We start from the raw sequence: 25684 nt of genomic DNA on the forward strand, positions 1-25684 counted from the left end.
CAGTGGTTTTGTCCACATGTTAACTTGACCGTAACCATGTGCGTAGAAGTTTGTAGTCAGATCCTTCCTGGGTGAGGATTGAAAAAGCATCTGATCTTAGTTGTGAATTTTTGCATATTTATATCCAGCCTTGACTCTGAAAAATAGAATTTCATTCATAGGCCAGCCAGTAATAGCTATTAGGTATTCATTTTCATACTCTCCTCTAAGAAAGACGAATGCAATAGCCAACACAGGCAAAGGTTTAAATAGCAGAAACACCAGACACCTTTGATGTCAAGTCAAACTCTACCTACGAAAATATCCAGAGATGTGAGGTGGCACCCTCACCACCCTTTTAGTTTCTAAAAATGCTGCCACCTTCTTTTCAAGAGATGTTAATTACATATATAAACACCTGGCGAATATTCAAAACCCGCATGCTGAAATTTTGTCTCTGCCTAAACTGAGTGAAAATAAGAAAAAATTTATTTTGTGACATTTTCTACTCATTGCACTGAGTATCTGGTTTTACTTTAGATGTTTGTGCGTGGTAGAAGATACAGTAGCACTGTGACCTGAGTATGTGAAACACCTATTTTACATTTTCAGTTTGCTCTCTGTGTGAACATGTCTTTTATCTTTAACATCACACAGAGCTAGAAGCCATTACAGAATATATTTCCTGATAATTGAGCTGGTAAGAATGCTGTTCAGTTCAGTAGTAGGTCAGGTTTGAATTGGTGAGGTTATGCATAAATAATCAGCTCAATTAGGAGAAACAACAGGTTCTTTGTCAGCTGATTTTCCCCCAACTGTGAAATCAGTACAGTGACAGGTTAGTAAATAAAGTTCTTTATTTCTGTCATTATTATTCCCATTTCTAGAGCTTAATTTTGCATGTTAATTCACATTCCATTCCAAATTAACATTTCCAGGCTAATGTCCATGCCAACTTTATTTGCTTGTTAAGATCAAGAGGGACTGGTCAGCCTTCTTACTTGCAGAAGCTGCGTACCCACACAAGCACTAGCTGGTAGAAGTACAGAAGAATAATGAACATAATATTTTAAGTTAAAGCGAGTTCATTTTCTGCAGCTGCATAATTACTGCAATCCACAATAGACTGGCCTGATAATGAGTTACACCCTTTCTCTTGGAGGGTGAATCTTGTCTTTTTGTGCTGATTTTTTTCCCATGGTATCACTAGGCAGAGTTCCTGATTTTTGCTCTTGCTGGTCAATGTTGGTGCTGACACAGGGAGATTCTGGGGATTTTTACAGGGAACACTAATATTACCCCAGAGACTCAGAAGGATTCCAGACTTTAGCAATGGCTGCATTAATATAATAACGTGTCTGCTTCTACAGCTTGGCCTCAATCAATGATGGCCAATTTCATGAACTGAGAAAACAACTTACATGCTAGAGGATGTAACCATATGGCTGGCCTGACCAGTCAGCTGAAATGCTAAAAAAAAAAAAAGAAAAAAAAAAAAGAAAAAATCTCTTACTGAAATAAATGTATGTACCGTAATGATTCCCCTCATGAGTTCAACTCTGTATTTCCAGTTTGTTACCAGCCTTGAGACCTGTAGAAGTATTCTGCTTGTATGATGGTTTTTTTAAGATCTGTAAAGTCTGGTATTTTTGTCACTGAATTTGACTTCAGAGCTTCCATTGACTTCAACGATTATTGATTGTATTCAAGAATCTCCAACTGTATGTGGCCATGTGGTGTGACAACGGTTCTGGTGGTTTTTTTTCTGTCAATGACTTTTTTACCTACAAAGTTGGTTCCTGTTCCCATTGGAGTCAGAGGGGAATGTTTGCCACTGACTCTTGCTGGGGATGAGGAGCTTACTCATCAGGACAATTTTGCAATGCACCACTCAATTATTTGCAAGGATTCGATCGTCTTCATGTTTGTCAGAGCATTAAAATATTTGCTGCCCATGATTATGGTTAGTCGCATTGCATAAAGGTAGCATATTTTAATCTGGCTTTTTCCTTGTAGATATTGATGAGTGTGAAGACAATCCTAACATCTGTGATGGAGGCCAATGTACAAACATTCCAGGAGAATACAGGTGTCTTTGCTATGATGGATTCATGGCATCTGAAGACATGAAGACTTGCATAGGTAAGTGAAAGTACTTACTTTCCAATCTGCATTAACTCGGGAAAAATTATTTGTTTAAGGCACTATTTCCAAGTAGGCAGCCAATGATATTTGAAGAGTGTTTCTCTTATGCCCTAATTCTGACCACCTGACCACAGGACCAGCCTCATTGCACAAGCTATGTTTATCAAATGCAGATGTAATCTCTCTATGTCCCTGTAGATTGGGATGCAAATATGATGATCTATAGCATCGTGTTTTGGGTCCTCTTCCAGTGAGGTTTTCATGCAGCTCAGATTAAAGAGTGCTTGCGGAAAGGAAGTGCTACTGGATGATGCTGTGGAAAATTTCTAGCAAGATAAATCACCAGTGCTGATTTAAACTTGTCTCTAAGACAAAACTGTGTGCAAGTGCTGTACCTTGGTAGAACAAAATCACAAAACAGTTTACCTTCAAAAACGAGCATATTTGAGGAGAAATGTTCGTACAAAACTAGATAATGTATGCATGCATATATAAATATACATATACACACACAGATATACATAGAAAGCATCAATAAATAGTCATAGTCATTCTTTCGATAACATGCTGAATCTTATTCTCTATTTTTAAGGAAAGTTGGAATGAGAGTTATGTTAATACAGATACAGTAATATAACAGTGTTAAACCAGATCTTGAAATGTACGCTTGGTAAGGAATAACTAACCTAAGCAGTTTTCTCTTGGCATACATAGACCCATTTTTGTACCAAAACATCATATTTCAAGAGATTTTGCCTGTTACTTTCTAAAAATTTTATTTAATAAATCTTAATTAATGTGTTTTTTTTAGATGTTAATGAGTGCGATCTGCATCCAAACATCTGTCTGAGTGGAACCTGCGAGAATACAAAAGGCTCATTTATCTGCCATTGTGATATGGGATATTCAGGCAAGAAAGGCACAACTGGTTGCACAGGTATGTTTTAAAGTTTAATTATTAACTTCTAGTTAAACTTGTAAGTGTGCATACCCTTTTCTCTAGTGTTCAAAACCTCCTCTCACTGTGCTGCTTGTCACTTATTTGTGCTAAACATTGTATCTCTTTTCCAAATTTGCTGAGCTTGTGTTCCGCTGAACTTCAGTGGCATAGCATTCAGCCCGATGCTGCTTCTGCTGAAACAGGTGACAAAATGTCTGCTGGGAACAAAATTGGGCTTATTACTGCATTTTTGTTGGTCTAAGAGAACAGAAAATGCCATTGCCTGTAACTCGACAGACTCCTGAGGACCTCAGTGCATTTGGATTAGTTAATTGTATACTATGCATACAAATAGCAGGTATCTGTTCCAAGCGTTAGTTTGGCAAACACAGATGGCTTGAAATATGTGCTAAAATATATTTTCAGGTTTTTCAAAGTGGCAACAATACAGCTACTCAACTACATTATATCAGCAAAATTAGAATTTGCATTATTTCATGTGTTGCCAGCAAACAAGAAATGAGGTTCAAATAGACAGGCTCCGAGGGTATGATATTAATAGTCCTAGTGCTGGTGTCTCAAGCCAAGGTGTTGAGAGTCTTAGGCTTTGCCCAAATATGAATGCAAACATATGTTTAATATAATTTTTAATGTAGACTTAGGGTAAACACATTTCTGGCAATGTCTTTGAGACAGTCTTTTATTCTTAGTCTGCCCTTATTGTCCAGAGTTAATAATATACTTCTGTAACCTCCCCAAATATATGAGGCTGGTTTTTTACAGCTCTCATAGAACAATCTGAGAGCTGGAGTTGTACTTTGCATATTGGACTGTGGACGAATAGTTGTGCGTTAGTAACAGCTGCTTTTGACTTACATATAAACTGATCTACATCCAAGAAATCCCTAATTGTACCCTGTAGACCAACATTTCAATGTTTTTTGTTTCTGTGCTAAATTATATGAAGATCTTCAGTACTCTAGACCTGAAAGCCCTCATGCTGATCAGTTACACATGGCGCAGCTGTCACTCCCAGTGTAATGAGTGATGGTCAGGAGCAGTCAGGGAAGATGAAGGCAAAAGGCAGAGAAAGGTCATGGAGGCAGGGAAGGAATCTGAGGTATGGCTTCTGGGGAAGTGCCTGGAAATAGCCACCATTTTGGCATCATGGGACAAATAGTGGCAAATGTCCCAAGCAATACTTTTTTTGTTAACGGAGAGGCAGGGAAATCCCTCCTTCCCGGCCCCAGCCAAGCCCAGCCCTCTGGATGGATGCTGTCTGCCATGTAGGCTCTTCCCACCACCTCGCACGTCTTTTATCTTTCCCTCAGCCCAGCCTCTGCTGCTTTTGGCTATATGCTGGTGTCCCAGGGAGGATGGCACTCGCCAGGAAAACCACCACGACAGCTTAATTACAACAGATGCTGCAGAAGGGGCTCAGAAATTTGATAGATGCCAGTGGTCTGACAAAAATTTAAAGTATCAGTTATGCTGATACAGCTGAGATGGGACCATAGTCAAAATAAATCACAATTTTTGGGGGGATTTAAATAAGCAAAGAGAGGAAGCAGAGCAGGAACTTTTTAAAAAAGTCTGATATACTGGTGGAGACCTTTGAATTCCCCACCTCATGTCTGCACATTATTAGAACAGAGCTGAAGTTCCCAAGCTCAGGTGCTGCAGACTATGAGAGCATCCTTCAAGACTTCTTCTGGAGGGACCTTGCTAACAGCACCTGAATGCCAGAATTCAATTCTTGTCTTACAGATCGAAAGCACCCAGAGTTTTTAGGAACTCCTGTGGAAAAAAAAATTACAAAAATGCATACAACTCTTTGAATGGGAGGTTCTCTGTTTCATGAGAACAACTAAAGAACGTCCTGTGGGTTCCATTACAGTTTTGTCTAAATATTTCAGCTCCCTTGTCGTTACTGATTGTTTCCATTTTAACAAATAAACATGTTTTTTTCCCCAATCATTTAACAGTATTCAGAATCCACCCACTGACTTACATTCCCATCCCACACAGATGTTAGGTCCCCCCCTCCTTGGTTCTCAGTAAGAATGTGGACAGAGCTTAGTAACAAAAATATAATTTTTAAAAAATTATCAAAAACATACATTGTAGATGCAGGTGTCCTAGGCAAAGTGCTACGAATAGCTTAATTTCCATTCACAAGGCAAACTGCAGCAAGACTGATTTAGAGCAGTTCATTTTAGATTTTTTCTAGGCAGGCAATGGTACACAGCCACTAGAGAGAAGATTGCAAAGTTTTCCCCTGTCCCAGTTCCAGATTGCCCAGCTTTATGACAAATATCTTGTCTCTGCTTTTTCTGTCAATAAAGTATGCATGTACTTGTGCAGAGATGAAATCCTGTATTGGCACTTGCATTTGTATTTTGTGATTCATCACCACTCTGGAGTATTGCCTGTAAATTTGCAATATTTCACTGTTGATGTAGAGCCTTAGATTTACTTGTCTGATATTTTCACAGAGGAACAAATTCTTCTCTGACTCTCTCCCATCCATCCTTGCCAGTTACGACTGTGTGCGCAGACCTCCCGTTTGTCCTGGTGGAGCCGTGCTTGCACAGGCGTAGGGCTCTCTTCACAAAGTCATAGAATCATCTAGGTTGGAAGGGACCTTTAAGATCATTGAGTCCGACAATTAACCTAGTGCTGCCAAAACCACCACTAAACCATGTCCCTAAGCGCCACATCTTTTACATACTTCCAGGGGTGGCGATTGCACCACTTCCCTGGGGCAGCCTGTTTCAATGTTTGATAACCCTTTCGGTGAAGAAATTTTTCCTAATATCCATCCTAAACCTCTCCTGGTGTAACTTTGAGGCCTTTTCCTCTTGTCCTAGGGTCAAATCAGACTGAACGAGGTGAACTTGCAGGCAGAAGTTGCTCGAGATGGTCATGAGATCAAAAGTAAATGTGCTTTAAAAGTCAGCTGGATTTCTCCACAGCAGGCTTAGGGAGTTGGAAGGCTGAGACCAGGCTCTGACTCTGCAAGGGCCACGCTGGTGCCATTTGGAGAAAGGCTAGCGGAAGACGTTCAGTTGTGGCCTTGGTGTGGGATGTGAGGTTAGAGGGTTTGGTCTTGAACATTTCTTGCTGTCATCCAGTAATGCTGATGATAGTGAATAAAGGAGGAGTGAGTGCACACTGCATACTTGCGTGGCTGACAATAACATAAAGAGGAGGACACCTGATATGGTGAAAGAAAGAGGTGAGCCCTGTCTTTTGCACTCAGAATTAGGTCCATAATGTTTTGTGACTTGTACAATGTGCTTGCCTCTCTCCCCTGCCTTTGGCTTCTGGCCATTAATAATACGTTGTGTTTCAGTCTTGATGGCACAAGAGAGTTCTGGTATCAGTGAAACAAATACATTTTCCCTTATGAATCTGGGAGCTGGCTGTGTCAGGCCAAATACCAGAAGATAATAATATTGAGATGCTGCCCGCCAAATGGGGGTATTACAGAAGGAGCGTATTGTGAATAGGCGTCTGCCCAGCAACAACAGGCTGTGCCCCAGGCTGATGATGTAAGGACGGATAGCAGGCAAGAACTGAACTGCCCCATGTGAAACTCCAAGAGGTGCTTATGGTACGGTACGCTGAACAAAATCCAAGAGTGATTCCGAAAGAGAAAACCATTTTGCAGGTATAGAGATCAGAATAGGGGAATGTTTCCATATATTTTTCTACTTGTGTGAGCGCTAAGCTGAAATTCACAGCCTTCTCCCTCTGAAAAGCCTTCCCTTTTACCTACCTGATTACATGGGCAGTGACCCAGGAGGAGGAAATGCCTTGTGACTTCCACCAGACGACTGCCCTGTGGGAATTGGGCCCAGGCTTGAAATACCAGTGAAACGTCAGTGCGATAAAATGCACAGATATGTGGAGAGTGCCAAAAAAATTAAAAAGTCTGAAAATGCTTAAGGGATTTGCATAATTCCTGACAAACAGTACTGATTTATAGGTGGAGACTGAATTAAATTCACACTTTGTTAAGAATCCATATAGACTATTGAAGCCTCAATGAAACTTAACAGAAAACATAAATGGTACACAGAGTCCTGTGATGGACGTGTGAATTTTCGTGGGTTAATGTTCACTCATTCAAATGCAGAGGAATGACTTGGGTGTTTCCAGAGTATAGGTGAAAATACGGTGATTTATCCACATGCTCCTCTCTGGCCGAGTTTAATGATCCACTTCCAGACTGCGTAGAGATGCGCTGTGCAGATAGAGGCTAGCCGTTCCTTTCCTTTGGTTGCCACGTTTGCAAGCACAGTGCCAACATGACAGGTATATATGATGTGTATTTTTGCTGCACATCCACAGCCCTGAAAATTCGTGCCTCTTTGATTAATGGGAGAGACACTTTATTAATTGCCAAGGGCTTGAGTGAAAAAATATTTGTCCAGAGAAGAGAACTGAAGGAGCCAACAAAATAGGGTGACTGACAGTTTTTTTCCCCAGAGTGCTTGGGATTGTTATGATGTCAGATCTGCATATTATTTATCATGCGTATTCTCATCTGTTGTAGGCAGACAACTCCCTTAGTATTAATGGGAGTTGTGCAATTACAAAGCTGAGAACATGTGTGCAGCAGGACTGGGGCACAATGGAACTGGCTGAGGATGCAGTGTCAGTCTCGGATTGGAATGTCTTTATTTTCCTTGGCTTGTCACGGCCTCATACTGGAGGCAGGAGGAGAAGGTTGATATAAATCAGTGACTCACTCCTTTACTCTTCAGTGAAAATCCCCCTAAAGTCAAAGGGAATAGGCCATTACTGTGTGAAACCCTGACTTGGGTAGTGTCCTCCTGTGTGCTCTTTGGGTCATGCTACCTTTGCTCAGACTGAGTAATGCCTTTCTCTCAAACAATTACACGAAAATAGTTGGAGTATTTGAAGAGTGTAGTACTGTTTGTACTGCCATGCAGACAGCACAATCTGGACTCTTGCTCTTATTAAAGATATTTATGTTGAGTTAATTTTTCCCCTACAGAGCTCAACTTCTCCTTTTTGTTTCGTTCTGTGAAGCCATAATTCAATACTTATGGCAACATAAATCCATATTAAGCTCCAGTATAAGCAGGCATAAATTCCATTGATTTCACTGCCCCGTTTACACAGGACCGTGTTTGGTCTGAGATATCTTTTGCCTTGGAAATAATTGGAATGCAATAAATTCAGGCTTATAACTCAGCTGTGCAATGAAAGGAGAGAATAGGGATTATAGCAAAACAACATCTGAGTTAAATGCAGATAGCTTTGAAAATAAGTAAAATCTGGGATGAAGCCAGTGATGGTATTTTGTATGCCTCAGTCAGCTTTCATTTAAGTATCTGAAAACCTTTCCATGCATCAATGAAATAAGCCCTGCAACGTCCCAGTAAAGGTAGATGGTATTAGAAAGTATATTTTGCATTCCCTATTTGATCTTTACCCAGGCAAGAAACATTGAAATCTATTGAATTTTTCTCCTGGAAAAAAGCTGAAAGGGATTTCAGGATTTTGTTCAAAGCAAGTGGAATGGCGTTTCAGTGGACGATCTCTGAGAAAGCCGATCCCATTATAAATACCCGTATTTGGATAGAGACTTGTGCTGACAACTTCCATCCTGCAGAAGAGTCCAAGCTTTTTAGTGCATGTGTCAAACAGCTGATGGGGGAACAAGTGTCCAGTGCATGGGCACCAGTGTCACGGTGCTGCTGTTCCACTGAGAGATGTTAATGGGGGCTCTCAGGTGCAAAGTGTTAGCAGGTCAGAGGGAGATGGGATGGGATGGAGCCCACAGTCACTTTATGTAGAGTTGAAAATTTGTTTTCGATTGCCTTACATTTCAGGCTGAGTGTGACTTCATTGCGGTGTAGCTATTGCATGCAAGTTTCTGTTTGTGTTTGCTGGTGGTTTAAAAAAATTCTTGGCAGAATTCTCTCCACTGATCTTTTTTGTGTTGTTTTGTTGTGCTCTGCAGGGTATAAGGAAGCATGTGATTATTTGTATGTTGCAAAGCACCAAATAATCAAATACAGCGCAATCTTAATGTTAGTGGTGCTTTAACAGTTCAGGTTTTTAAATCATGTAAATGTTAAAATATAGAATGTTTGCTTCAGCTTTTTTATGTCAATGTATACTGTAGCTGACCTCTCAAAATTCCTTCTATTCTTTCCCTTCAGTCCAAGCCAAAATGAACGTGTTTTTTTCTGACCACCCTTAAGATTTTTGACAGACACTAGTTTCCTGTTTAGGGTGATGTTATCTTCATATGAGATGCTGCACATGCTAAATACAAATATGGTCTGAGATTATCTGCTCCTGACCCTTTTTTTAAGTTTTAAAAAGTGTCCATTTGCGTGTTTTCAGGCTTGTTGGTGCAGTCAACATTCATTAATAGTAGATTCCAGCTGCCGGATTTAGATCTGTATCTAGACTTCAGCATTCAGATTATGGGAATACTCATGTCTGGGGTTTTGATTCAGAGCAATGCCTCATTTAGAAAGAAACCCAGAAAAGTAAAATTGGATGCCGTTCCACTATACAGACTTAAAAAAAAACAAACACACACAAACCCAACCAACCAAACAAAAAAAACCCCCAAACCAACAGTGGGTTTGGGTGATTTCTGGACTTGAGTATTTAATTTTAGGATGACAGACGTATGTTGTCTGCCTCTCAGAGTCACGTGTAGCCTCTGTGAAAAGGCAAAATATATGTACAGGGCATAAAGGATGCCCTTCTAAAGAAGGGTGGGTAGAAAAACCCAAGAAAAGGTTACGAAGGAAGTGATTAAGATGATATCTGGACACTTTCCCTGGTGGCTCCACTCTCTTGCCCTAAAGAGCTGGTTGTTTTTAGGTACAATGGTATGGAAACTGAGATCTGTGGTTTTGGGGCTGAGAACCCCAAAGGTTGTTACATGGTTGATGGCTGATGCTTTTTCTTAATCATCTTCTTGAGAGGGGTGTGAGCTGGGTTTTTTGCGTGTGGAATCACGCCGAGTTTATGAGCTTGTTTTTCCTTCCCATTAGCTGTGGTACAGAATGAGATGATTTGGCTTACTGCAACAGCAAAGGAACCTGAGAGGGCAGAAAAAATTGATATAAATATTAAGTGGTTTGATGTGAATTCTAGATAATTTACATCCTGCATGGAAGTAAAGCACAGTTAGAGGGGGCTCAGTCACAGAAAGCACTGTAAAATCCATAGCTCAGATGTGTAAGAAAATTCCTGCCAGTTCTGTTTTAGTTACCAGTAGTAATTTCTCAAAACTTTGCCTTTGAGTTTATACATTCTCCAAGTACTTATATGGGGCATTAATACTGTTTTGTGACAAGGAAGAATGGGGTTCAGTTTGTTTTTTTCTGTCTATACATTTTGACATTACCAGATAATGCCCAAGAATGAAAATAAGGTGAAAATAGCAAGTACTGAAATAGAATGTGCTGGCACGAAAGCGTATGTTGAAGATTTGATGACTTGCTGCCTGGTGTCTCCAAGGATGCTGACTTTTTTCCACAGCGTTAGGTTTCCTAAGTTCTTAATAAACTGCATGCCTGATGATCTTTGTGTCCGTCGGCTGTCACGTTGAATACCGTGGTACAGCCCATCCTCCACCTTCCACACAGTTTCTGGCAAAGCAGAACCTGGCTTCGTTAACTGCCTAGGGATAATCCTAGGAGGAGTTTGCAGGTGGTACCCAGCTGCTGTTCATCAGCATCCTTGCAGTTACCGTGGGGGCTGTGGGAGGGCTGCATTCCAGGAATCCCTGCTCAGCAGAGTTGCCTCAGAGACCTTTTAGCAAACCATGCAATATAGAGCCACCCGAGTCCCGCTCTGCAGACTCCAGGATGGGCAGATGGGAAAGCTGTCGTCTTTCCCTCAGTTGTGTTAAGGTACGGACAAGATGGAAGCCAGTAATTGTAGTGGTATCTCTCTGTTGTCAGGGCAGCACAGGTCTTCATACCAGCTCTTAGTCATCAGATCTGACCGACAACCTATTGCAAAGCTGCTTGACAAACGTACATCCCAGGACACTGAACACCTGCAGTGGTAATCTCTATGGATGCTAGTCCTTCCCAAAGGCTTCACATTCTTTCTGAGTGCACCAGTTAGAAAAAGAAGGAAAACCTGAGTTACTGTTTCCCTCTTTGAATATAAAAGTTACCAGGGCTCTGGAGTGAACTGCAGAAGTACTGCTTTGTATGCCTATCAGAAAAATAGATAGTAGGGCAGCACATGTTTGGAATATGCTACATGCTTCTTTGCTTTCCTTTGTTGTGATTTTATTTCTCTTTTGCTTAATTTTTAAATGTCACGTTATAAAGAAATGCAGGCTTGCTTTCATGTTCATATTGTCTTTCTTGAGAAATTCCAGTATCAGTTATCTGGATATGAGAAAGTTTGATCTATGAGCTCTTCAAACATCTCTGTGTTTTTACAGATATCAATGAATGTGAAATTGGAGCCCATAACTGCGATAGACACGCCATATGTACAAACACAGCAGGAAGTTTCAAATGTAGCTGCAGCCCTGGCTGGGTTGGAAATGGTATCAAGTGCACAGGTGAGGGTCATATGCATTTGTATTTATTTGTAAGGTCAGACCAAAACTGGGTCCTAGCCATTCTGAAAAAAAAAAAAACCAATACCACACCTACAAACTGAGAAGACAAATCATTATCAGGTTTGTTGGGTCAATTTGACTTGATCTGTTGGAGGACAAATTCTCCACCATGGTAACTGTGAAATCAGCATTATCTCATGTTTGGCTTGTGAGATCGTGAAAACAGAATGAACCATGGAGAGAGACGCTGTGTCCTCGAGGGCAGCTGATGGGAGGCAGTGAGAACTCTCCTGGTGCTCCCCGTGAAAACAAGGTACGGATCTTAGTTTTGAGAGTGCCCTGCAGCTTCCTTATTCACAGTTACCTTGTCAAACTTCTTTGTTGGGCTGCAAATAATCTGTGCCTGCTTTTCCAGCCAGATGACCCCACATGTGTGTGGGTTTTATTATGGAAGATTATTTAAAGTAGAGCTTCTGTGTGCCATACGGTATTTAAAGTTTGTATTCATGGTGTGGTTTTTTAACTAATGTTGCCTTTTTCTTTTTTTTTTTTCTTTTTTTATTATTTTAAAGATCTGGATGAGTGCTCCAATGGAACCCACATGTGCAGCCCACATGCTGACTGCAAGAATACAATGGGCTCTTACCGCTGCCTGTGTAAAGAAGGTTATACTGGGGATGGCTTCACTTGTACAGGTGAGCTTTCTTAGGAAAGCACTAGATTACCTCCAGTGGTCCCTTGCAACCTAAGTTTACGATTCAATACACAGAAAAAGCTTTTAAATATTTGAAATTATTCTCTAATATGTCTTCCATTGTCTTCTACTTCACCTAAGTTGCCATAACTTGAAAAAAATACTGTGTATTATGCCTAGTCTAAAGCAGTCATCTTTTTCACTTGATAAAATGCAGGTTTTCCTTGAGCTTTTGTTAGTTGGAGTGGGTGGCAAACATTAAAACAATGCTTGATCAGATAATTTGGCTAGTTAGTAAACCAGTCCATTGGCTAGCCACCTTAGAATTTAAATAATAGAGCACATACATTAAAATTACTTTACAAAATTGCCTAAAAATATTTGTTCTTTCCACAAGTGAGCATGTGCTGTCTGCCCTCTTTACTGCCTCATCCTGAGAGATGGTGTCAGGAGGCAGTGCTGACATGTAGAATGATGGAAGTAGCTGCTTCTGAAACCTCTTTTTATAAACTGTAAATGTGATTATAAAACATTGCTGTGCGATGTTTCCCACCCACACTTCAGTCTTCTGCTTTGAAGAACAGATTAGCTCATGTAAGCTGAGTCATGAGGAGCCCTGCTCTTACACTGAGGATATCAGTGTTGCTGGTGATGCTACATGGAGGGTGACCCTGTTCCGAATAAAGCCATGTGATAGACAGCTGGTGGGCCACGTTTTTCAGCTGGTGCAAATCAGCAGCACTTTATCAACTACAGCAGGTTTTTATGGCATCTGAGAATCTGGCTCAGCAGGTTTAAGGCAAAATTTATAATTCCAAATTATAAACCCTGGGATTCTGTTTAATTCTCTCCATATAATTTACTCTTGAATCTGATTTAGCTTCCTTAGTGGCCTTCATAACCCAGTGCTTTCTGTTAATTTCCCATATGATGATTTCCAGGAGTCTATAAACTACATCTTTCAAATGGAGTGCTTGCAGAGTTTCTGCATTCAGTAGAATATTTTCTTTTTAATTTGGATACTTTTATCGTTCATGGATTCAAGAGGTGGCTGGGACTCAAACTAGGGCACACAAGTGTTCTGTAAACCCTCTGCCAAACCATGCAGCATTCACCCTGGTAGGTACTACCTTTGATTTGTCAGCCATGGACTTTTACGGGCTCGCAGTGCCAGCCAGACTCTGTTGCAACAAGTAGCGTGCTTTTGTGATGTATAAAATTTTAGCTAGAGGATAAGGGCCACAATCTATCTGAAGGGCAGTATAGTCCAGTAGCAAGGCTGTTTTTCTCATCAGCTCTCAACCTTCAGTTTAGTTTTGATCAAGCTGTTTTCACCTCCGTGACACTTTTTGTCAGTGTTTTGTATGTTTGGCGTGGAGACTGCCTATTACCATATGTTTGCTCATTGCACAGTAAACTTCTTTTTTTCAGTTGCTGCCTCTAGGCTTTGCTGTAATAGAAACAATAACTATAATAAAATTCACGTGCTCATTCTGAGTCTAAATTTGACCCTGTGTACTGCCTCCAATTGTTCTTAACTGTAGTTACTTTAGGAGTCTGTACCTCTCTCTGATTTTCCTTTTGATTAGAAACTATTTTCAACATGTAGGAAATGTACCAAACTGTTAGATGTGATAGCCTCTGCACATAACTGGCTTGCAGTTTCTTCTGCAATGTTCACAGCCACTAGAATAATTAAAATCCTTGGAACACTGCATGCTTCTGCTGAAACAAATGTTGGTGGGAAAACCATGTTTACTGTAAACCTGCAATTTCTCTTCCTTTTACAGACCTCGATGAATGCTCAGAAAACTTGAATCTCTGTGAAAACGGGCAGTGCCTCAATGCCCCTGGAGGATATCGCTGTGAATGTGATATGGGATTTTTGCCAAGTCCAGATGGGAAAGCATGTGAAGGTAATTCTCTGTAAGCTTTTAACAACGCTCAACAAATTCTGCCTTAATAATATTTTATGTTTGAAAAATTTTACAATTGGTTGCAGTTGTGGTTGTATTGAGAACTGCATGAAAATTGTCAATAGTAGCTGCTTTTTTTCAGTTTATCTATTTATTAGGGGCCTTTAGGTGTTATCTACTGATCGTATAAAGAGAGAACAGCTTGTTGTAGCCTGTCTTACAACATATTATTTGTGGGTCTGATTGGTGATTCAAGTGGCGCTGTCAGCTGCCCATTCACCTTGGTCAGTTAGTGCCCAGTCCTTCATTTTATTCATAACATTTAAACAGAAAAAGTTAACAGAAAAAGTTGTTACTTTTTCTTGGTGTATATGAAGCTGAAAAACACTGATTTGGTAGCTAATACAGTAAGCATGCCTTAAGGGCTTCTGTGAGGTGCAGAAGCAGAATTTGAAGCCTGGCAGAAAGTTTATACAGACACCAAAAAAAAAAAAAAATCCCATGAGTATTTGTTTAGTTTTGAAAGCAAGTTGTCAGTTAACTGTTTACGATGCTTTCATAAGAGCTTTGCATATGCAAAGAATTACAAAAATCAAACAATAAAAGTGTTACCAACATGACTGAGGTCATATATTTGATTGTAGCATTTGAAATCCTCACTTGATACAACGCTAATCAGTTAAGTCAGTCAAGAAGCAGCAGCCGTATCACCTGACATAGTAATAACTCAGAGTAACTGGTATTTGGTTCATAAGTACATCTCTATAAATGGGATTATTTCCACTGAAAAGTCTTCTGTGTATTTGTTTTAGTAATCTACCAAGAGAAATAATTTGAGAGTGAATTTTGTGCAAACTAAAACAATATTAGGTTTCGTAATGTTTCATGAAACGATTTACTTTCAAACCTTTTAGCTTTTAAATAGCTTATACACAGCCTAGCTCCTGTTGCTAAAACAGACTTTCCTTGATGTCTCAGATGTGTATACTAAATGCAGTATTTTAAGGTCCTTTGTAAACACACACTTTTTTATTGTATCAGATTGGTTGTTCTTCGTGCAGTGCATGAGGCTTTCAGTAAATACTGAATTGGATGTGATGATTTGGACAAAAGGCACAAAAGTAAGCTTCGCTTGCCAAACTTGAGATCTGTCAAATGCAGGAACCCAAAGATGAGCATCAAGATCACCTTTGGGCACAGGTTTTTCCTTCCGCAGATGACTGCTGATTTAGAATGAACTTCATTTTTTAAACCATATCTCCCGCCATGTTTAATTTTGCCACTTGTCAGATTAGCCCACTAATAAGCTAAGGTTGTTTCTGGCATGGCTTACAATGACACTGGAAAGAGCCTTTTGCCTGAAAAAAAAAGGTTATGGGTTAGGTTCCTTAGGCTCCAAACATAAATCTTGTATGTTATTTTTTCTGGTATTACACAGTGTGCAGGAGCAGTCGGCTTCCAGATCCATGTTTTCTGAACAGTTTTGCAGTTCTCTGTCTGTATCTTAAAAAGATAAGGGAACCTCATATTTTTCCCCTCCTGTTTCTCTGTCAGATATTGACGAGTGCTCACTTCCTAACATCTGTGTCTACGGTACTTGTCATAACCTCCCCGGACTTTTCCGATGCGAGTGTGAAGTGGGCTACGAATTGGACAGAAGTGGTGGTAACTGCACAGGTAAAGATATTTTTGAACAACGTGCTGTTTAATTTTCTGATAGCGTCATGATCAGCTCCTTAGGAAATTCTTTTTAAAAGCTATAAAAATCAGTCTGGATATAGGAGAATGTAGACTTCCCTACTGTGTAACACAGAGTTCTCCTTCTCGCTTTTTCTATGCTCCTCTTTCCCCTTCTTTGTCATCCTCTGATCTCCCATTGGCTTAAGAGAAGAAGGGGGAAAACAGAGCAGAGATAACCCTTTTGTTTGTCTGCATCTCCCAGGCAGAGATGTGTTGTGCTTTGTAGTTTCCATTCACAGTACTGGATGGTAAGCTATGACCTGGCAGTGTGTTTTTCCCTTAAGTATTTTTTTAGTACTTTATGTGAATTTTAATTCATAGATTGGTTTTCCAGGAAAAACATTTTTTTTTTTCCCCCCATGAAATGATGAATTAATCTCAAACTACTATTCTTCTACAACGTATATGTATTTTTTAGAGCTTTCTGGAGATCAGTATCTCATAACTAATGGATTTGTGGTGGTCAGCCTATGATACTTGATATATTGATGGTTTGCACTGTCCTGGAGTATTTGCTTACCACGTGCTGGTTTTTCTTGCAGATGTTAATGAATGTGCAGATCCCACAACCTGCATTAGTGGCACATGTGTCAATACTGCTGGTAGTTACACCTGTGAGTGTCCTCCGGATTTTGAGCTGAATCCCACCCGAGTTGGATGCGTTGGTAAGGGACCACTCCTTATGAGATTTGCAAGTGAAGTTGCACAGAGGGGCTGCAGGGCTAACTGCTTAGGAATAAAGTCCCAGGTCATGGAAAAGGGCTGGAACAGGCTCTGCAACTCCCATTCCACTGCCACTGGCTTAGAAGTTGTAGTAGTGCAGCAGGAGTATGTCCAGAGTGATGTAGCATGCCAGCAGTGCCCAGCTGCCAGAACCAACCCCTTGGGGCTTGTTACAGCTGTCCACAATTTACAGCATGCATGAGACAATTTTAAATTTCAACAAGCTTAAACCAACATCCAGCTGGCCCCAAGATGGCAGGCAAATGAAGTTGCAGCATACAGCGACCCATGCTCTTGGAGCGTTGAGCACAGCTTGGCTAGGTGCAGCTTCATGACCAATGGAAATGCTTTTGCATTAGGTTCCAACTGCTTAGTAATCCTCTGCTATTTTTTGGCTTTTGTTTGTTTAAGAGGGTGTAGGGATGCTACTCGAAGTCAAGTGTATTCGAAATTCCTAACATTTAGTAGATGCTTTCATGCTTGTTAACCTCAAGGAGAGGACAAAGCAGTGGGCTTCTGGAACTGTAAGGATGTATGAGTGTGGGTGAAAATGTGAATCAAAATCAGAAAAGGCCTGGCTGAACTGCCCTAGGTCGCGCTGAGTAAATTCCCTATTTTGTGAGATGTCCAACAAAACCAAGGGATGGGGCACCACTGTCCTATCTAAGTGTGAAAAGCTGGGCCCTCCTGGACAACATAAGTTACTGTCCTTGGCCGTCCTACAAGAAATGAGAGCCATCTGAAGGTATCCCTCATCCTGAAATAAAGTGTTGTGTTTTCCTTTCTCATAAGATGTTATTATGTGCATTCTGAATAGATACACGATCTGGCAACTGTTACCTGGATATTAAAACTCGTGGAGATAACGGTGGCACCTTCTGCAGCAATGAGATCGGAGTGGGCGTTTCCAAGGCCTCCTGTTGCTGCTCCCTGGGCAAAGCATGGGGAGTTCCCTGTGAACATTGCCCACTTGTGAACACAAGTAAGTCAGCTTTCCTGGGTTAAACACAACAATACAGTGTGTTTATTGGATTTTTTTTCTAATTTAGCCAGGTAACTCAAATACTGGTATAGTCATTTATTGTGTACATGTAGGGGACAGGTTTCCACCAGTCTTAACCAAAAACTTCACTAGTCTTTCAAAAAGGTTATTTAGTCAGAATATTATTATCACTGCTGAGCAAGTTTGCTGTTACACAAAAAACTACATTATGAATGGAATAGCGGTTGATGTTACGGAGTAAAACCTAATATTTATATCTAGTTACTTTGTTACTTTAAATTACCTGTAATAATCTGATTAATTTTCAAAAATAATTGTGTTGAAAATGTTTCTGCAATTCTAAGTTTGTAAATCTATTTTGTTTTCAGCTGAATATAAAGTTCTTTGCCCCGGAGGGGAAGGATTCCGACCAAACCCCATTACAGTTATATTAGAGGGTAATGTTTACATTTTCCTATATTTACACGTCAAAAATTATGAAACTCTTCAGTGAGTTTTGTTTTTCATGGGAAAGAATTAATGAAATGTTTGTGGTTTTGTTTGAACAGATATTGATGAATGTCAAGAACTGCCGGGACTTTGTCAAGGAGGAAAATGTATTAATACATTTGGGAGCTTCCAGTGTCAGTGTCCATCAGGGTACTATTTGAATGAAGAGACTCGAGTGTGCGATGGTATGTAGCCTTCACTTAACTAGCCGTCTGCTTTTATTCTTATAAAATGATGACAGATCAATATGCAGAAGAATTAATCTATCCTTGAAAAGGAATATAAGCAGACCAAGCCGTATAAAGGTGGGAAAACTGGAACAAGTTGAAGTCTTGCATTGAAAGAGAGAAAATTCCTTCTTGACCATGTTGAAATATATGCAAATTTTTGTTTCAAATGATCAGATTTTAATCAAAACCAGAAAACCCAGCAATTTTTCTTTAAGTAAAACATAATTTACTAACCAGCTATAAAAAATTGCTGTCTGGTAATGGCTAATGAATGAGCAGGCAGATGAAGAGCAAACTTGCCCCATAAGTCTGCTGGGCTGGTTACAGTGTGTCCATGCCTTTTTTCCACAGCTTATTTTCTCTCCTGCTGATCCCAATGTCCAACTGGAAATATTAGTTGTACTGCAAAACATTTTCCTTCCCCTAGCACAGTCAGTAGTACATGTTCATCACATTACATGCTACTGTCAGGGTGTACTGGATATAAAACTTTAAGCAACCCATAAGTCCTTAAATTTTCCATTACCCAGGCTGTCTTCAGCCTTCCAGACTCTTAATATATGCGAATATAGTGCCTATGATGTGCTAAGCACTGCAGAAATACAAAAGATTCAGGTCCTAAATTAAGGCTGAACCAAAATGATTCATCCATATCGTGTTTACGTAGCTCAACAAATGTTAAAGAGTAAATCCACCTCTGTATTTTTCCTTAGTGGTGTGTCATAGATACTTTAAAATGGTAAGGCTAGTGAAATACTTTCGAACTTCTGGGAACTGAGGTGTTTTGGGGGCAGTGTTGTGTTTGGGTTTGCTTGAGGTTTTTCAAACGAAGGTTAAAATCTCTTGATGAAGTAAACATGACATCTTGTGCTCACTTTCCCCAGTCAAACAGACCTGAACTATCCAATAAGTCTGTTGTAGCGTCATTATTTATTGAGATGGGCACACCACAGGGAACAGCTTTGGTTCTTGTCCAGATCTGGGAAGCCAGATTGGATGAGATCCTCAAATACTACTTTTGTGCAACAGGTACAAAACTGAAATTGCTTTCTTTGAGCTGCCTAGACATAACAGAATTCCCATCTTTGCATCACGGCCAGGCTTTCCATGGCCAACTGTGCCACCTCTTCTTTCTCTGTGTGGGCTTCACTCCACCATGACCTTGCTCAGAAGCCCCTTCAGCTCTCTTCCGCCAGTACCTTCCTACCTCAGGTGTTATTGAGACATTTTCCTTCTCAGAAGCACAATGAGAAAGCTTCTGTGGCCACTCACTGCCTTGTTGTTCTCTTCTAGATGTGAATGAGTGTGATACACCTGGCATTTGCGGACCTGGCACATGTTACAATACTGTTGGGAACTACACCTGCATCTGTCCTCCTGATTACATGCAAGTCAATGGAGGAAACAACTGCATGGGTATGGGTTGTTTGTTTTGGGTTTTTTTTAAAGCTTTATCTTAGTGCTTTGGGCCAGGGCTTTACCTGGGACAAATCAGAACTATTTATCTGAATTTAGTTATACAAGAATTAAGTAAATGAAAGGCCTAGCTTCTTTCATTAATTTTATTAAATAAAGCAAGGCAGATCTCTTTTAATACAGATCTCTCAGTACCTCAGCAGAATTTATCCTTTAATTTGATATTTTCTATGTTCATCCCTTCCAAGTATAGTGAAGTTGCAAGCCTTGTACATTTTTTAGGGGGAACCATAACCAAGCTCATGTTTTTCAATGTTGGGCAAAAGGCCAATATTGAATCCTTTGATGAGTCTCGGTGTTACAGCCATTTTGGTTGCTCTGGAATATTTGTATTGCAAACACTTCTTCATTCTTTTACAGTAGTCTTCTAGGGACAAGCTGTTCTGTAGTAGTCTACAGAGCTGCAGTGTCTACTTGACAGGTGTCTAAAAAGTACATATTTGAAGGAGGTATGTCCTAAACCCTTCAGGTAGATCATCTTCTGTAAGAGTTGCTAATGCATTGGCCTGGGGTTTTCATTTTCACAGATATGAGAAGAAGTCTGTGTTATAGAAATTACTATGCTGACAATCAAACCTGTGATGGTGAGCTGCTCTTTAATATGACCAAGAAAATGTGCTGCTGTTCCTACAACATTGGACGTGCATGGAATAAGCCTTGTGAACAGTGTCCTATCCCAAGCACTGGTATGTTTTTGCATTGCAAAGCTATTTGAAAGCCTTGGTAACATCGTTAATTACTATTAGTGGGTGTAACATTGTTAGGGATGTGCTGTGTCTTTGTCTGCTCTTATGTGTCTAAAATGAAGGGATTGATTACATTTTTGACCTGGAGATGACCAGCCCTGGTCACAATGAAGGCATATGTGGAGTGGTTTGCATTCATGCTGCTGGGCCATGCCTTCTTTGTGACGGTTTCCCTGTTTGGGAGACTTCATGCTCTATATCGGTTAATCTGTGTCTTTGCAAACGCTTGTTGATCTGGTGTTGAGGCACTGACCAAGGTTTTATTGGCATTGCTCCAACAAATGTGGTGTCTTCTGTGCTGTTCCCTGATGCTGATTGCCACAAAGGGCCTTTCTGGTAGGCCGTGGGTTTAGAGAGGTACCTTGGTCTCCCCTGAGAATGATCTGTGTCAAGCAGATAAATGTAAGATGTAGGAGTTTCTGGGAGGATTGTATGGGCATACAGGACTCCTCCTGGGTGAGACTCTGCAGAGTTGAGCCCAGGACATCCCACTCTGGTTCGAGGTCGTTTGCTTCAAGAACAACCTTTCTAGACTCTTATTTGAATAAGTTCCAACTTACAGTTCAGGTTCTTAAAAGTCAGATCTGGACTTGTATGCAAAAACTGTAATGCACAGAGACAAGCATATGCAAAGCAAAAGCAGCCTGTCATCCCAAGCCCTTTTTATTTGCTAATTTGAATCGCCTTTGAATGAAAACCCAAATGTGTACTAAGCATATCACATGGTGAGCCTTGTGGAAGGGTCTGCATACCTCTGTGTGCTCTGCAGGTGCTGAAAGAGTAGAAGAAGAATTTTCTTGGGCAAAGGATGTAATGAATTTTTGCCTGTTGATTAATTCCAAATACTATAATCACTGCTTTGTTTTCTGGTTGCAGATGAATTCTCCACACTCTGTGGAAGTCAAAGGCCTGGCTTCTTCATTGACATTTATACAGGATTACCAGTTGGTGAGTTGTAATTTCTGTTTTGAACTAAATTCCATGCTACCTCTGAGAAGGGAAAGAGGGAAGGTTTGTTTTCCCAATTATTTTTTCACAGGAGGAATAACAACTTAAGAGTGAGCCTGCAGGCTTTCAGCCTAGCTCCTCCTAGCTGGCCTCAATGATGATTGCTGCTTGTAATCAAGGCAACATAAAGCTTCAAAGAAACTGTAATCAGGCCTACATGAGCAGGGCACAGATACCGAGAATAAGAGGTCTGGGAGTAAGGCCAACCAGCGTTTGGTCTGAGAGGAATTAGGAGCCTTCCCTTCAAACTAAAGCAGAGATTTAATCTGACATTTCACATCAGTCCCCCTGTGTATTGGTTTGACACAAAAATCCTCTTTTCTGCTCAGCTGGAATATTTCTCACATATGTTATTGTGTGTAACATTTGAATCGTAAGTAACAAATTGCAAAACAAAAAGAGGGAGAGAATGAGGAATTCTAAGACAAGGAGCTGAGTAAATCCCTAATGGGACTCCCTTTTGTTTTTATTCACACAAAAATGCAAATAAGAAGCAGATAATGTGCCCTGTAACAAACAGAGGCAGCATATAGGCAATAATCGGGTGCTTTAGCATTAAGCTGCTGTTGTGAGGCAGTGTTCAGCTAGTTAGATGGAAATATTTCTAGTAAAGCGGGGAATGTAATTTTTAAAGAAGTTACAGAAATGTACAGTATTTATTATTTATCAGGTCATTTCTTAGAAGCAACGTTCACCCTTCTAGCTGTTAGCATAAGCCCAAATTGTTGCTGAGTCTACTCGAGGTAATTGGGCCATTGATCAGCATCAGCTGGGAGGCGTTGGATCATGCTAACATGCACAGGTAAAACTGCATCTCTAGCAGTTGCCATGTGTGCCAGGAGTGTTGCAGTCTGCTCTGTCTGCCCTGCCACGTCACAGAACTGAAACAGAAGGGCCGTCCCACAGAGGCCACCAGTACATCCCAGTGCATCCAGCACTGTGCTGAGAGTGGGGCACGCACAGCTTTAGGTTGTAGCATCCAGCCTGCTGCCTTTGCACAGGAGTTCTCGCGTCCCTTACACCTGTAGGCACAGGACACGGGAACAAGGCAGCGCCCACTCTGCAGGGACAGTGCTCTGTGTACCCTGTAGTACTTGGTTGTGGTCCTTACACGATGTTACTCTTCTGTTGGGATTAAAGTTCAATATATTTACTCCAGGTGGTTGTTCCAGAGACAGAAGTAGTTCTACTTTTACTTATGGTTTATATAATCAGAGGACTCAGAATTACAGAATCTAATGTAGGAAATGAAGGGTTTGATCCAGCAGCAAAATTTAAAAACTACATTATCTGATGGAAACTCACAGTAGCTGACAGTTGCCCACCATATTCTCTGTCTTGTGTACATCAGTGCATGTGCCAATTTTTACTAAAAGGAGAGGCTTTTGAGGAGTCTCTGAAGTCTTTCATGTTGTCAGAATATTAAAGATGTGTAACTTAAGGACCCAATAGGCAAGACATATAATTGTAAGAGTGCCTGGGTTTTTTTGCTGCCAAAATCCATTACTTAACCTAGGTGTATATAGAGCATTGGCAAACCCTGGTTGCTTGGCTTAATCAATCTAATTAATAGCATGTTGGCAGCACTTCAGAAGTTACCTGGCATTGGCACTTTCGAACTGTTACATAAAAACATGAAAGTCTTTTCAGATTAACAAGGGTAAAACAGTGCGAAACTAATTCTGACAAGTGTTTGCATTCAGTTATAGTCTCCTGTATTAAACCAAAGACAGTTACGTTCTCTCTGTTTGGCTCTTCCCAATAAATCCACTGTAACACTCGGGAAGATGAGAAGGTTCTTGAGGGCTGTGGGTGGGAGACATGAGGAAGGACGTGTGCTACCCTCTGTGCTCCTGTGTAGCAGGATATATGATGGCTACAGTGAAGAGTCGCAAGCTGAGGAAATAATCTACATTTCCACAGTTTGGAATGACTCACTGTCTATTGCAGTTGGGAACGTTCTGATGCTCACGTTATACATATTCTCTTACGGATAAATGCATAAGGGCATATTCTGTAGCATAAGATTTCATGAAGTGCTGTTTACAAGTGTTTAAAAAAATTTCTTCTTGCAGATATTGACGAATGCAGAGAGATACCTGGAGTGTGTGAAAATGGGATCTGTATAAATATGGTTGGCAGCTTCCGATGCGAGTGTCCTGTGGGTTTCTTCTACAATGACAAGCTACTGATCTGTGAAGGTAGAGTGCTGATCTCACTCAGAGAAATGGGATTTAACCAGCTGGCAATTCAGACACTGGCAAATCTGATATACTTGCAAGTCATCCTTAATGAGGGGAAAATACTGATATCAGTGTAGTAAGTCAATGTTAATTAAGACATTTTGAATTCTTTTGCATAGAAAATAACAGATTTTCCATCAGACAGGCCTTGAAGGAGCATGAGTCAGCAGTCATGGGAAGAAACATTGTTTTTCACATTTGACAGTAAAGCCAAGAACAGAGTAGTAGTCTTGAGTCAGATCATGAGCACTATTTTTTTTTTAATCCCAAGATATTTTTTTCTAATGGAACAAAGATTTCTGTAAATGATATAAACACATGATAATTTTTTTCCAATTTAAACATTTCCTAGCATTGTATTAGTCAGTTTAATGTAAGACAGCAGTATGAGTTAAATATAGGAATTAATTTTACAAATGGAGGATGTGGGTTTGGGATCATTTCAGGGAGATACCTAAATGTGACCAAATATTTACTTTCATTGATATATTTATTTTTTCAGAATTAGAAAGAAATTCCTATATTTGGGTGAGATATTACTCTTCACACTAAAAATAAAGTGGTTTTGACGTCTTTCTAGCTTACCATAACAATCAAATTCCCTTTTTGTATTGACAGATATTGATGAATGCCAAAATGGACCAGTGTGTCAGCAAAACGCAGAATGTGTCAACACAGCTGGTAGCTACCGTTGTGACTGTAAACCTGGCTACAGGTTCACATCAACTGGCCGATGCACTGGTGAGGACTTCTGGCTTGTTTGTGTGAGGGTCTATAGAATGTAGTAGATTTCAAAAGAATTCTAAAAAAGCATATCTCCTCTTCAGAAAGATGGTATACCAGGAGATAATCTGAACTCTAAGAACCCTCCTCTTAAAGCCTTTTAGGGCATTGCATAAACATTCTGGTAATTCCCAGAAGACTAGTGGGCCCATCCCACCGAGACATAAATGAGAGTCAATCACCTGAGACGGTGTTTGTCTTCCACTTTATCCCACCAACCACAAACATTTTTCTTTAGCCCATGTCGTGGCTAGGGAGGGAAGACCAGTTGATTCACTACCTTTTCTCTGACACTAAAAATTCAATTGTGGTCCTGACAGGGACCTTCTTCTGCATAAATTCTTTGATTTTCATTGTAATTTGCTAGATGTGTTTTAGCAATTTATTTGCCACTTGTATTTTTACAAATAAATCACTGCTTGCTGGGGTCTCTGCTGATAAGGTGGACTTATCTGCTAGGCCGTATACAATAACTAACTTAAAAAGCTTATATTGTTAGACTTCCTAACTTTTCTGTGAATTTAAACAGGCTCTTGAACATTATTTTTACATACTCACTGAGTGGGACTACAGTTCTCTAATCTATTTGCTCTTTCTTCTAATATCGTAGTCCAGAGAGGCATTCGTGTTATCTTGATTACTTGAAGAATTGCAGAGATTTTAAAATCTGCTTTGAGCCAAGCAGCTATAAATATTATATACATTTCTGAATTAAATAATAATTACAAAGGAAACTGATAACATTTTTCTTGGGTTTTTGCTTCTGAGTACTTGAGTTTTAGGAAGTGTGCTTTTCCCTGCAGCGTAGTTTTTCATTGTTTCATGTGACCCTTGAGGGAAAAGGGTGTAGGGGCAACCAGAACACTACTATGAGAACTAAAACTGTTTTGTTAAGCTATGCAGTGGCGCATGTAAATATTCAATATGTTCCTAATGTAATTGTTGTTGTTATGGGTTCATTACAGCAGTACAGGAAGAGCCA

At 40.2% G+C, this 25684-nt stretch overlaps 1 protein-coding gene across 1 annotated transcript in view; it reads left to right on the plus strand.

Moving 5' to 3' along the window:
- Positions 1-25684, plus strand: part of FBN1 (fibrillin 1) — a 155620-nt gene that overhangs the window by 103553 nt on the left and 26383 nt on the right. Inside the window, exons 31-45 of the mRNA XM_074600026.1 lie at positions 1996-2121; positions 2936-3061; positions 11529-11651; positions 12224-12346; positions 14136-14261; positions 15816-15938; positions 16544-16666; positions 17542-17706; positions 18096-18164; positions 18276-18401; positions 19740-19862; positions 20450-20608; positions 21545-21616; positions 23752-23877; positions 24538-24660. Of these exons, the coding sequence (XP_074456127.1) occupies positions 1996-2121; positions 2936-3061; positions 11529-11651; positions 12224-12346; positions 14136-14261; positions 15816-15938; positions 16544-16666; positions 17542-17706; positions 18096-18164; positions 18276-18401; positions 19740-19862; positions 20450-20608; positions 21545-21616; positions 23752-23877; positions 24538-24660 (1833 nt within the window). The remainder of the gene's footprint in view (positions 1-1995; positions 2122-2935; positions 3062-11528; positions 11652-12223; positions 12347-14135; positions 14262-15815; positions 15939-16543; positions 16667-17541; positions 17707-18095; positions 18165-18275; positions 18402-19739; positions 19863-20449; positions 20609-21544; positions 21617-23751; positions 23878-24537; positions 24661-25684) is intronic.

Source organism: Larus michahellis, chromosome 9 (genome assembly GCF_964199755.1).
Source record: "Larus michahellis chromosome 9, bLarMic1.1, whole genome shotgun sequence".
NCBI classification, from domain to species: domain Eukaryota; kingdom Metazoa; phylum Chordata; class Aves; order Charadriiformes; family Laridae; genus Larus; species Larus michahellis.